We start from the raw sequence: 13,934 nt of genomic DNA, 5'->3' as shown, positions 1-13,934 counted from the left end.
GCTTTGACAGCTCCCATATGTTCCAGTAGCAGTGGGGGAGTGCTGCTGCTGCTTGGGTAGCAGTATCAACCAGAGTTAGAAGCTTCATGTTAAATTTTGGCCTCCTGCCAAAATAATAATTTCCTGAGGAACCCAAGTGAGAGAAGGAGAATGGTGATTCTTTTTTAAAACAGTTTACATCTTGGCTAAATCTGAGTGGAATTTCATGGGACAAAGGAAAGGCACTTCTCTAGCTAAGGACATTCTCTCTGCTGAATTTCAAAGGTCCGCTGCAAACTATGGAAGTGTGAGGGTTTCTCAAAAAAGAGGTCTTAATCCTTTATAATGGAAAGAGTTAGACAACTTTAATATTAAACTTAAATTCCTTTTATTTTCTGTTTTGTTTTCTATTATGCAGTATCACTAATCTCTGCCCACAGCTGGTTCTTTTCCATTTGGTAATAGGGATTGATGGTAATTTGTGGTAAGTGAATATAATAGTTCTAGCAGCTAGATTAGGCTTCTTTAGACATGGAGTTTCTTCACCACTACAGAATTCTTGGTATTTTTTGAAGGAGGTAATCAAGGGTGCAGCAGGGAACTTATAAGTTATCCCATTGTAGGAAAATAGCTAGCTAACGCTATGAAATTTGGTGGTGGCGGCGAGCTCACAGTTCCAAATTGTGACACTGAGCCAGAAAGTGTTAAGCAACTTGAAGGTTAAATGATCCAAATTTAACCTTTGTAGACATGTTAGAAAAGTATATAAATGGTAATTAGGGCCATTCCTTATAAATAGCTAACAAAGCCACATTAAATAGACTAGAGCTTTAAAATGTAAACTTGTACTGTTTGAGAATTAGAAGAAGATACTGATTGTACAGTAGAACCTCAATTACAAACACTAGAGTTACAAACTGACTGGTCAACCACACACCTCATTGGGAACCAGAAGGATGCAATCAGGCAGCAGCAGAGACCCAAAAAAAAGGCAAATACAGCAGTTTAATATTTAACACAGTACTGTACTAAAAAAAGGTGGAAAGTGGTTTTTTTAAAAAGATTTGACAAGGTAAGGAAACTGTTTCTGAGCTTGTTTCATTTAAATTAAGATGGTTAAAAGCAGCATTTTTCTTCTGCGTAGTAAAGTTTCAAAGCTGTATTAAGTCAATGTTCAGTTGTAAACTTTTGAAAGAACAACCATAACGTTTCATTCAGAGTTGCAAACGTTTCAGTTACGAACAACCTCTATTCCCGAGGTGTTTGTAACTCTGATGTTTTACTGTATTTGTCTGTGTTTACCTATACCTTGTTAGATTAAACCATATTAGCTTGTAGGTGCTAAACTTCGCTTCCTGTCTGCTACTATATTCTATTGATTCAGAGATCAAAAGGGAATATCAATATTTAGATGAAACATGTTGTCATGATATCACTGTCTTTATTTCTCTTTGAAGTTTGTAGTAAACTTACCTATGAACTGGTTGAATGAATAATTACCTTATGCTAATCAATGCAAACCTGTGTATACCTAGGAAATAGAATTGACTTCAAAGCCACAATGTGTGTTACCTATTCTTCATCCAATGAATGCCTGCTGTGTTGACTACTGTCAAGAGGCTATTGCAGCCTGGCAGAGATCTGTAAAAGGACTCTAGGGCTCCAACCCTGTTATCTCAGATCTGCTTAAGCTTGGTCAGGGGAAGCTTGAGTCACAAGACTGAAGAATCCAGCTCCAGTCTAGATTTCCCCGCTAATTCTCATGGAAGAATTTGAACAAACTGTATATGGATTGCTTATTGGATTATAACCTGTCACATGCAGTTCACATTGATGATGAAACCAACGCCAGAATTGCCAAAGCAGGTATGGCCTTTGCAAGAGTACATGCAAATGTGTGGAAGCGCAGAGGCATTAGTCAACAAACAAAACTGAAGGTCTACAAAGCCATCGTGTTGCTAACTTTGATGTACGCACGCGAAACCTGGATGGTTTAGAGACACCGTGTTATGAAGCAGAGTCGCTTTCACATGGGCTGTCTGAGGAAACTGATTAGTATAAGATGGCAAAAAAAGGTTCCAGATACTGAAGTTCTCATACAGGCAGGTATTCCAAGCATCCATACTCTGTTGATGAAATCACAGATGAGATGGGCAGGCCATGTCACCAGAATGTCGGATAAGCGACTGCCAAAGAAGATCTTTTATGGTGAGCTTAAGGAGGGAAAGTGCTTCCAAGGAGGCCAGAAGAAACATTTCAAAGACTCTCTCAAGTTATCCTTCAGGCGTTTCAGCCTTAACCCAGAGTTTTGGGAAGATCTCACTCAGGATTGTTCTACGTGGCAAAGTCTCATCCATACTGGAGCCACAGTCTGTGAGTAGAAGAGAACTACTGAGGCAGCGCAGAAGTGCCAGCAGCGTAAATCTCATGTCTTCTCTTAATCAAGTAACCCATAGCGGCGGTGTCTCTTATTCTGTGTGCCACAGACTGTTCAGAGCCTAAATTGACGTGATCAACCACTCACATGTTCACAGAAACCAAACCATCAGTGATGTCATGATCATCTTCAAACTTGAAGGATGAAGAACAACAATAACCTTTGGAATTGATTCTAAAATAACTTTTTGCAACTCAGCAGCTCACCGTCTTTTCTGTGAAACTGACCTAAAAACTTTATTCATATCTGTATAATAATCTTTTACCCGTAGTCACTCTTTTTTTCTTTTTTAATAAATCTTAGTTTAGTTAATAAGATTTGATTGTAAGCATGTATTTGGGTAAGTTCTGAAATATTCATTTAGCTGGTGGGTAATGTATCCTATCCCTAGGGATTTGTAGAACTTCATATGTGGCGAATAAGATTTTAAATAATCCTCACCATATTTGACTTGCCTTTCTGAATGGAAGCCCAGGGCAGGATCGCTTTAAGAGAGCTGTAGTTTTGGCTTCTGGGTAACCAGCAAGGTATTGTGGAAGCTACTTGGTGAATCTAATTATTAGAATAATCACTGATTTGGAAGATCGTCTGCCCCATTCTTTGCAGTTTGCCTTGATTGAGCAATCTCAGTATGGCCCCTCCAGTGACCACTGTCACACAAATATAGTGGTTTTAACTATTAGATTGGATTATGGATCTTGGATTGTGTCTGTTCACACACGTGTATCCAGACCCCTCTTTGTGTTGTCTCTTGCTGCTTAAATTCTGGGTTGAAAGACCTAAAATGTAACCTCTCTTCTTTGCATGCATCATAGCTAATTGTTTTCAGATACTGTTACCACCAAAGTAAAATGGCAGCAGATTTTGGAGTTAACTTCCCTAGCATGTCCTTTTGTGCACAGTGGAGGGCCACTCATTTTAATCACATAGATTTTGTTTTTAGGTTACAGTGATCATGAGGCGTTAAGATGCATATGATTGATAACTATTTGTAAATAACATTATTAGGAGGCTATTAGAATGTCACTGACTTGTTTATTTGTGTACTCTTTATTGCTTAATCTTGCTCCCATTGTGGTAACGTCTCACAAAAAAGCAAATATATTTTTTCTGTGTGTGAAAGAGAAGGTAAATCATTATTTATGCTATTAACATTAAACCAACAAGAAAATTGTAATACAGAGATTTTGAAGTTTTCCTTTTTCAAGATGAGATGCTTTGTAACTGCTGTATATAGACAAGCACATCGACAATGAAACACATTTTTTCTTTGCTAATGAGCTATGTTTTTTAAGTTCCTGTCTCCCTTCTTTTTTCTCCCTTCAAAGGCAGTTGACATTACTACATGTGGAAACTTTGCTGTAATTGGGCTTTCAACAGGACATGTGGATGTATACAACATGCAGTCTGGCATTCACAGAAGACGTTATGGCAAAGAAAAAGGTGAACCTTATTTTTTAATTACACGCTAATAGAATAGCAGCAAATCAAAAGACTTCTATTGTTTCTGGGTTGAATGCAGGAATCTTGCTATTGAAGCAACAGTTGGTTGCGATTACTCTAGAGTTGTCTTTTATTCTCTCTGGGTGAAGGACAACAACACTCCTGCTACCATCAATATTTGTGGTGTTGGCATATACTTAATTTTAAATAACATAAATCTGTTGGTTATCAAGGGTGTTGGGTATAAAATGCTGGCTTTGATTAGGCTTGTGGCCATGCACATCATATTCCTCATGATCTGCTCAGTTCCACTCCCCTTGCAGACAACTACATTCTTATACATGTCGGTATGTTCCCTGCTCCAAAGAGAATGTAGGGATAGCATGTGTGCATACAGATTGTAACCCAACCCAGTTCTTTGGGTTTGCTCTTGAATCGACCACCTGAGAAGTTGGGACTTGAGCTATGTTGCACCCTTGTTTCAGAGAATTGACTTCTGATCCAAATACAGAACAGAAATGTTTCAATGAGGTGCGATGGTGGGAGGAAGTTACCTTTAGGTTAGAATGAGGCCCCTCAACTTTAGCATCTGGGTTTTATCTAAGATGTTAATGGAGGTTGGATAATGAGCAAACCAGTGTTCTCTATATCCCAAGGGTGGAGTAAGACGGTTAAATATTTGTAGTAATACTTGAAGTAGAGATTGGGAACAGAAAAGCTGCCAGCCTTTAAGGCTTTTCCTATCTCTAAAAGTTAATGCAGTCTTAGTGCCTTCCTGCTTATATTGTTTGCTGATTATTGCCATGTATTATATACGTATATATGGACTTCCTAATTTTCAGAACAGAAAACCTACATCAGGAATATATGTAATTCAGTGTCTCTCAATTTCAGTGTCCTATTAGTGGCAGAATCGGAAGGTAAAATAATTGAAAGCAACTCAGAAACCCAAAATTGCAAATTCAGAGTCAGGATTTTCAAACAGTGAAGGCTAATATTCTGCTTTGTGTTAACAATGAAAAGCCGTTCATAGTCAAAGCCTTTTGTACTGCCATCTTAATTTTGTTCATAGCACATATTTTTTTGCATATCTCGCTATGTCACACAGTAATGCTTAGCTGTAGGTACCTTAATCTATTAAACAGAACTGCCCTGTATACAGATGGAAAGTGTTGGTTAAGTATATAAACTTCTAATATTCAAATAATAGTTGTCAAGTGGCTTTAGTATTGTTTGTCAAATTCCTTCATCTTGTTTAAATTTAATCTTTAGCTCTGAAGGGACCTTGATGCACCAGTAATTGGCACTTTATAGGTACCTAAGATAAATGTAAAGCTCTGAAGCATAACTTTTTTTCTTTTGGATTAAAGCACATGAAGGTGCCATTAGAGGGGTAGCAGTGGATGGATTAAACCAGTTGACAATCACAGCTGGAAGTGAAGGATTAATTAAATTCTGGAAGTTCAAGACCGCAGACCTAGTTTACTCTGTTAATCTCTCTTCTACTCCAAGTGCAATGCTGCTTCACAGAGACAGGTGAGAATGCTAAAGCTATTTCAAATACAGCTTTGTTATGCTGTATTCTTAAAGTCCAAGCCTCCCTAAAAAACCCATGACAAAAATGTCTTTTATTTCCTAATGCTTTAAAGTCCACTATTAGTTCTGCAAGGAACTTTTTAATATTGCAGAAGAAATGGAAACTTGTCTTCCTTATTAAATTTCAGTAGAACATAAAATTTTTGGGGTAATATTAGGATATGCTTGTCTGTTTTATTTCTGAATATTAACTGCCTGTAAATACTACTTATTCTTTCCAGTGGTATTCTGGGAATTGCTTCTGATGACTTTGACATTAGTGTTTTGGATATAGAAACAAGAAGGATCGTCAGGAAGTTCTCAGGACATCACAGCCAGATTAATGACATGGTGATTGTATATATTGTAAATATTTGTGTAGTTGTGATCTGCAACAAAAGTTAATTCAATTTGAGGATGATAGGCTTGTTGTCTGTATAGAACAGAAAATAAAATATACATGGTATGTTTAAGTTGAATCCCTTTATGTTGTGTTCAGCTGCAGAAGCTAACAAATTCAGAGTTAACCCTTTTGGGAATTGCTCCCATAGCTGTGTATATGTCCTCCTAAGAATTAAAGTAGTTTGCAGATTAAAAGGCTCAATGTTCAAAAAGTTAATATAGAAATTTTATCTCAGCAGTACAGACTTGGGATTTTATTATAATTTTATTACCAAAGGACAGGTTGTTTAAAAAATAAATGTGACTGAAACCTTAAATTTCGTTCTTAATAAAATGAAAATTTAGAAGTAACATAACAGGTATTTATTTCAGGCCAGGTTGGCGTTACTGAGGGAAGCAACTGGGAAGCTATCCAACTGTTGAAAGTCTATATTGGCACAAGAGATTCTGTACAAACTAAAAGTATAAACAGTAGTTTTAAGCATTTATTATAACATATTATAACATTTGTTTATTATACGGCACATAAGAGTGACTTGCTGATGTGAATTAGATATTTGTTCTTTAAAAATGCTGTCAGGATTTGTATTCAGCTTCTAATTTATTCCAAGTACCAAGAGAGGAGTACATCTCTGATGTTGTCTTATGTATGCTTTTCATTCGTTTGTTCGTTCGTTCTTTTACATTTTGTGATGTGGTACATTTTGTGTGCACAGAAGTGATGTCCAACAAAAACAATATTGGTCACTGCACTTGCATAGTATCCTGCTACATCCTTGCTTTTCTAGCCTTAGGTCTCCCATAATCAGAGTTCTGTCAGTTTTGCTATGTGGACAAATGTCTGTTTAGGACTGGGATGAAACTACCAATGCAATCTTCTCTTATGAATTAAAAGCAGCTTGTATATGTTCTAAAATACTCATTTAGATTTATAATTATTCTAGGCTTTCAGTCCTGATGGCCGTTGGCTAATAACTGCATCAATGGATTGCACCATTAAGACTTGGGACCTTCCATCTGGGTGGTAAGTCAATTTAAATAATGTAGCAGAGAGCTCTTACTTGTATATGAATTCCATGCATTAAACCACAAAAAAGACTGATTTCATTGAAGATTTTCCATAAACCGATGCTAGTTACAAAAGTTGATATTTGTTGACCCTTAGTATTTGAAACTGACTTCTTTTGTCTGTTGTTAGTAATTTTTTTAGCCATGTTTTGAAGCTCTTGTAAATGGGAATTTATAGTGGAAAATTATGAATTATTATAGCATAGACAGTGTTCAAAGTCTGACAATGAAATTGTGAATAATAGGACTTTTTAGTTTTTTACTTTCAAACACATGTACAATTGAAAATGTCAATTTTACTTTGATATAAAATCACATACCCTTATGTTCTGCTTTCCTGAATGGTGCATTAATGCAAAACACTTCGTAAATTGAGAAGCATAAAATGACCGTCTGTAGTATCCAACACTGTGTTAAGATTGCAAATCAACTTTAGTTTTCCATTTCTACTTGCTTATAACTTCCTGAAAGTTTCTCTTCAGTTCAAAAATGAATATTCTGCCCCGGATGTTCAGTTTTGGCAGAGAAGAACACAGTAGAAATCAGGAGGTGAGAAAGATAGGCACCAATATGACTTTAAATCCCCTTTATGTTTTCCTGATCCTAGGTTGGGCTATAGTACCTGGCTGATCCCTTAGGATACGTGCACACAGCAAAAAAAAAACGCATGGCTGGGCTGACTCAGGCTCACGGGGGGACTGCAAGGCTGTTTCATTTTTGTGTAGAGTTCCGGGCTTGAGCCGCAGCCCATGCTCGGGGACCTTCCCATCCCACAGGGTCCTAGAGCACAAGCTGCAGCCCAAGCCCAGAAGCACACACAGCAATGAAACAGCCCTGCAACCCAAGCTCAAGTCAGCTGCAACGGGCCAGCAGCGGGTTTTTCTTTGCTGTGTAGACATTCCCTTAGTGTAAGTTAGAGAAGCTTAAAGGCTAGGCTGCTCTGACTGCAGCTGAGTCCCAATTGTTTTGTTGCTATGACAGTAGTAACTGAAAATTACTTACCATATGAAGGCTTTCATTTGAAGTACATGATGTGAGTTGTATCATGGAATGATTGGTCAGTAGATTGTTGAAAGTTATGCCTCAAGCTACAGAGACCAAAGGAGTAACGGATGAATTAATGTTAGAACTTCTCTCCTCAAAACTATTATAGATTCTTACTCTTGATTTCATTTGTTGTTAAAGAAATGACTTGGGAAAGTATATGATAAAGTTAAAAGGCAATCTGAGACAGTCACTGCACTTTCTCTGAGCATTCATCTTGTTTAATACTTGGTTCTGTCATTATGGTACATAGATGCTATTATATTTTATAGGAAATATTGGAGATAGAAAGATGACAATAACTAACAAAATTCTTGCTGATTATGGAATTGAAGTAGCTATATGAGACATACTGTCTGTCTGAAAATAATTCGGGTGATTTATCTTGCTTGGAACTTAGAGGAATGTTTTGTTCTTGTACAGGCAGAGGAAAATACTGAAATAGAGCAATGATGCTCATTAAAAATTCAGCTGCCAATCTTACTTTCCCTTAGTATGTTTAGGAATTAATAAATGGAAGAGATTTTAGATATGAGCTATCCTACACATGTAAAAAAGAAGCCCTGCAAGATGCCTGCATAAAAACCACTGTCTCCTGCAAGGAGAGAATCCATAAGTACTCGAAAAGGAAACAAAAGTGTGATGAGTTAGGCTGGGAGGGGCAGAAGATATGTTAAAACATAGGCTACGGCTACACTGACGGTGGCAAATTCGCCGCCGTCAGATCAATTTCTCTGGATTGACTGAGCGGTCAGTGCAGACCTGTTCAGTCGATCCAGAAATCAACGTACTGAGACCAGCTACACAAGTAGCATAGCACTGCATTGACGGGAAAGCTGTTCCCATTGGCGCAGTGCAGTGAAGATGGCACACAGAAGAGAAGCTCAGCAGTTGACGGGAGTTACGCAAGTTTTTTGCGTACTTTGCGTAACTCTCATCGACTGCTGCTGAATCTCACAGGTAAGAGTAGACGGGGCCATAGATTACCAGGAAAAAGTTAACTGCTAGAGAAAGTTACAAAGATAACTCAGATTAATGTTAATTAACATGCTATGTACTCTAATTTGTCTATATAAGATATACTGCATAAAAAGGGAAATTTGCATACAGTTATATTAACTAAATGTTCCAGTCTGGAACAACTTTTGCACAAACTGCAGTTTCTAACTCGCAAAAGTTATGTAACTCAATTCATACAATCAATCACAGATGGTTCATCTATTTCTGTGAAATTTAAATATCATTCAGTCTACAACAGAATTTATACACGACATGCTTGATGAATGGATAGCAGAGTTCACACTAAAAACTGATGTACCATACTTGTAAAAGATAGATTTCATTTGACTCAAACACATCAATGATTTTTCTTATTTAAAATAGAACTTCAAAGTTAGCAAGTCTTTTTTTTAATATGTGTAGGATAGTTCAAATCTAAACTCTTCCATTTACTAATTTCTAAACATTCCACACCCACTTTCTATGCTTCTCCTTTTGTGCTGCTGAAATCCCATGACCTGGCTGACTTCCTCCACTACAGATTTCTTCTTTCTGCATTCAGTTCTGCCATCTTCCTTGCTAAACAACTGTACTACCACAGCTTAATTAAAGTTCACACCCACAATCCCAGATGCCTTTTTGCTACCTTTGACTTGTTTCTCAAACCCTCTGCTCTTCGTATGTCCACTTCTCTCTCCACGCAAGATCTCTCTGATTTCTTCCAAGGGAAAACTGACAAAATACAATGTGATGTAACCTTCCCCTCCTACAACACCCCTCGTCCTTCTCCACTCTCACAGATGGAGAAGTTTCCTCTCAGTTGTCCCATCACATCTCCTGATCTCCCTCGTGCCCGCTGTCATCCCTTTCCTTTCTCTTCTCCTTAACCTCTTACTCCTCCAACTCTTTCCTGTCAATACAAACATGTTCTAGATTAGAATAACAGAAGTGTAGGACTGGAAGAGATCTCAGTAAGTCATCTAGTCCAGTCCTCTGCATTCAAGGCCGGACTAAGTAATAACTAGACCATCCCTGACAGGTGATTGTCTAACCTATGCTTAATCTCCGATGACAGAGATTCCACAACCGCCCAGGCAATTTGTTCCAATGCTTAACTACCCTGATAGGAAATTTTTCCTAACGTCCCACCTAAACCTCCCTTATGCAATTTAAGCCCATTGCTTCTTGTCCTTTCGTCACAGGTTAACAAGAACAATTTTTCACCCTCCTTCTTGTAACACTGGTTTATCCCCTTGAAAACTGTTATCATGTCCCCCCACGGTCTTCTCATCTCCAGTCTAAACAAACTCAGTTATTTTCATTCTTTCCTCATAGGTCATATTGTTATACTTGTAAAAGAAAAGACCAGCAGGATCTTATTCAGGGGGACAAGGCAATATGCCACGTTTATTGTACATATAAGAATATCAAAAAGTCACATTCACACACACATTCATAAAGTCCTGCAAACTGGTGTGATATAATTACCAGTCCTTTTATACGTTGCTCGAGCCAGCGTAGTGACCAACTAGGCTGGTAACGAGGAGGGAGCTAGGCCTCTGTCAGACGTGAATCTGATGCTCCAAGATGACAATTGCAGAATGAGACGTAAAGTTTCCATGTTTTTATTTTTACCCATCTTTTATACTTGCTGGCTCTCATGTAAGTCTATGGGCCTTGCTGTGTCATGCTGCCTCTGGGTTCAGTATAGTTGTTAATCACCAGCTGATTGAAAGCATGACGATTCTCTTATTTCTATACTTTGTTTGTTCCCAGGGTGGATCCTTCTGTACTTTAGGGTCATTATTTGCACGTTAGGGTCGTTGATAGGTATTCTTTGGCCTTCAAGGTTAGGATGGCAGTTGGTGTCTTTACTCCCCTTTCTGTTGTTAGAGCAGTTTAGGTTGGTGTCTTTTTATGCCCTGCACGTACATTCCTCTCTCACACAAAGAGAATTTATCGATATTTTTGTTCAATAGTACAAGTTTCAGGGAAGAGCTTACTTCAAGAAACTAACAAGATGGATTCCACTTATGCTACACTAAACAGTACTATACCATTATCCTAACAGTAAAGGAAAAATTTATCTCTACCTCTATCTCACTTACACAATAGAACAAGGAGTCTACATCTGATTTGTTTGCACAGCTCCTGTGGAGGGCTCACAATATTTTCTAGACCTTTAATATTTTTGCTTGCTCTCCTCTGAACTTTCTCCAATTTTTCCAAATTTTTCCTGAAATGTGGCACCCAGAACGGGACACAATATTCCAGTTGAGGCCTGATCAGCACCGAATAAAGTGAAATAATTACTTCGTATGTCTTGCTTACAACATTTCCGCTAATATATCCCAGAATGATGTTTGTGCTTATTTTTAACAGTGTAAAAATACTATTGACTCATTTAGCTTGTGATCCACTATGATCTCTAGACCCCTTTTTGCAATACTTTTTCCTAGGCAATCATTTCCTATTGTGCAATTGCTTTTTCCTTCCTAAGTGGGGTACTTCGCATTTGTCTTTATTGAATTTCATCCTGTATACTTAACACCATTTCTCCAATTTGGCCGGATCATTCTGAATTTTAATCCTGTTCACCAATGCGTTTGTAACCACAGTCAGCCTCGTATCATCTGCAAAGCTTGTGAACTTTCTATTCATTATCTAAATCACTTATGAAAATATTGACCAAAACTAACCCAGGACCAATCCCTGTGGGGGTGTCAGTCGATATGCCCTTCCAGCTTGACTGGGAACCTCTGATAACTAGTCTCTGGGAATGGTTTTCCAGCCAGTTGTGTACCCATGTTTATAATAGCTTCATCTAGGCTGTATTTCCCTATTTTATGAGAAGGTTATGCGAGACAAAATATACCACATCTGCCACATCTCCTCCTCCCCCATCGACAAGCCTTGTTAACCTGTCAAAGGAATGGTTTGAAATGATTTGTTCTTGCAAATCCATATTGACTATTACTTATCACCTTAGTATCATCTATGTGTGTGTTTGCAAATTGATTGCTTAGTTGCTCCATAATCTTTCTGGGTACTGAAGTTAAGCTGACTGGTCTGTAATTCCCCAGGTTGTCCTTATTCCCCTTTATATTGATTATCACCATATTTGCCCTCTTCCAGTCATCTAGAATCTCTCACATTTTCCATGGGTTTTTGAAGATAATCGCGAATGGCTCAAATATCTTCAGTCAGCTCCTTGAGTATTCTAGGATGTAGTTCATCTTGACTTGAAGGCATCTAACTGATCTAAGTAATTTTTAGCTTGTTCTTTCTGTATTTTAGCCTCATATCCTACCTCATTTTCACTGGCATTCACTATTTTAGACATCCAATCGCTACTAACCTATTTGGTGAAAACTGAGATAAAAAAGTCATTTGGCACTTCCACTATTTTCACATTTTCTGTTACTGTTTTCCCCACCTTACTTACTAACGGATCTATCCTGTCCTTGGTCTTTCTCTTGCTTATAATATATTTGTAGAATGTTTTCTTGTTGCCCTTTATGTCTCTACATAATCCTAATATATGCCATCACTATAAGGGAGGCTTCCATTAGCTTGTGTGGTGAGGGACTGTGCTTTTGGAATTAGACCGCAGTTCTAGTTCCAGCGTTATAGGTTTGTGTGGTTTATCTAATTAATATGATTGTAACAGTGGAGTTACTGCAGAATTGCACCCCATTTATGTTTTTCTATGATGTATGAAGACAAGAAGTCCACCTGTTCTTGAATTACAAGTCACTAAAAATTACCTTTGAATATGGAGACACTTAGGGCTTGTCTACATGGCAAGTTAATGCACAGCAAGCCAGGGTATGACTCTACAGCAAGTGCTGTGTAGACAAGCCCTTAGTAGCAACTTAATAGTTCAGGTTATAATCAGAAATAAATTGTAAGCCTTATGTTCATTTTCCTTGTAAGTTTGCACAGGAAAAGAACGTTTGTGATTATTCTCAAGTTCCCTATAAATGTTTTTGGAAAGTTTGAAGGCCACTGTGACATTAAATTGGTGTAAAGATAAATATTTGTTCAACACGTCTTGAAAGTAAAGAAGTGTTATCCCTATTTTACAGACTTGGAGCTGAAGCTTAGAATAAAGCTAATATTTGCAAAATCTTCCACTAATTCTGGATGCCTCAGTGATCAGTTGCCCAACTAAAAAAACACCTACGGCTGTTTTTTCACCTCCTCTGCCCCTCCTTGCCCCCCCGAGTTCCTGAGCAACTGCAGCTCCCACTGATACCTTGCTCCAGTTCTGACCCCTCTGCACTTCTGAAAATCAGACCGTAGGTGTTTCAAATTGGGCATTCAGAAAATGGAGAAACAGTTAGTGGCCACCTGTAAAAACTTTGATTTAAATGACATGCATAGCATCACAGAGGATGTGTGGAGAGCCAGGGAAGGAACCTTGTTCTTCAAGTGTCATTCTACTGCCTTAACCACAAAAAAATACTTTCTCTTCCTGAAGATCCGTTTCACTCACTTCAAACTTTCCAATTACTGCTGTAAACTAACCAGTATTCCTACAGTGAACGGATTTGTTCACAATACTAACAGGCCGTGTCTACACTACACAGTTTTATCAACTACAGTCAGCTTTCATCAACAAAACAGTGAAGGTATACACACTGAAATGCTTTTTCCACTGATATAACTCCCCTGTTATGCCGATAAAATAAAACCACTTTGACAAGTGGCATAGAGGCTTTTGTGACATAGAGCAATGCAGTGTCAGCGTAGACACTGTTCTGGTTATGTTTCCCTAATTGGCCTCCAGGTGGTGTCCCACAATGCCTTTCATGACCACTCTGGTCAGCAGTTTGAACTCTGCTGCTCTGAAGGTGCACAGGTATGTGCCCATTCTCCATTTAAGGCCCAGGAATTTTTGACGATGCTGGCTTTATGCATCAGACACTGTCCCACTTGTAGGACACCGGAGCTGTTGGATCTGCTGAGTATATGGGGAGATGAG

At 38.2% G+C, this 13,934-nt stretch overlaps 1 protein-coding gene across 1 annotated transcript in view; it reads left to right on the top strand.

The window, feature by feature from the left end:
- WDR36 (WD repeat domain 36) overlaps positions 1-13,934 on the top strand; it is a 62,432-nt gene that overhangs the window by 33,391 nt on the left and 15,107 nt on the right. Inside the window, exons 13-16 of the mRNA XM_067568753.1 lie at positions 3,745-3,859; positions 5,230-5,395; positions 5,677-5,785; positions 6,781-6,860. Coding sequence (XP_067424854.1) covers positions 3,745-3,859; positions 5,230-5,395; positions 5,677-5,785; positions 6,781-6,860 — 470 coding nt within the window. The remainder of the gene's footprint in view (positions 1-3,744; positions 3,860-5,229; positions 5,396-5,676; positions 5,786-6,780; positions 6,861-13,934) is intronic.

This window comes from Emydura macquarii, unplaced genomic scaffold (genome assembly GCF_026122565.2).
Source record: "Emydura macquarii macquarii isolate MOO-44397 ecotype Brisbane River unplaced genomic scaffold, CSIRO-AGI_Emac_v2 contig_2897, whole genome shotgun sequence".
NCBI lineage: Eukaryota > Metazoa > Chordata > Testudines > Chelidae > Emydura > Emydura macquarii.
Note: the sequence above shows the minus strand (reverse complement) of the source record. Positions and strands in the feature narration are given on the sequence as shown.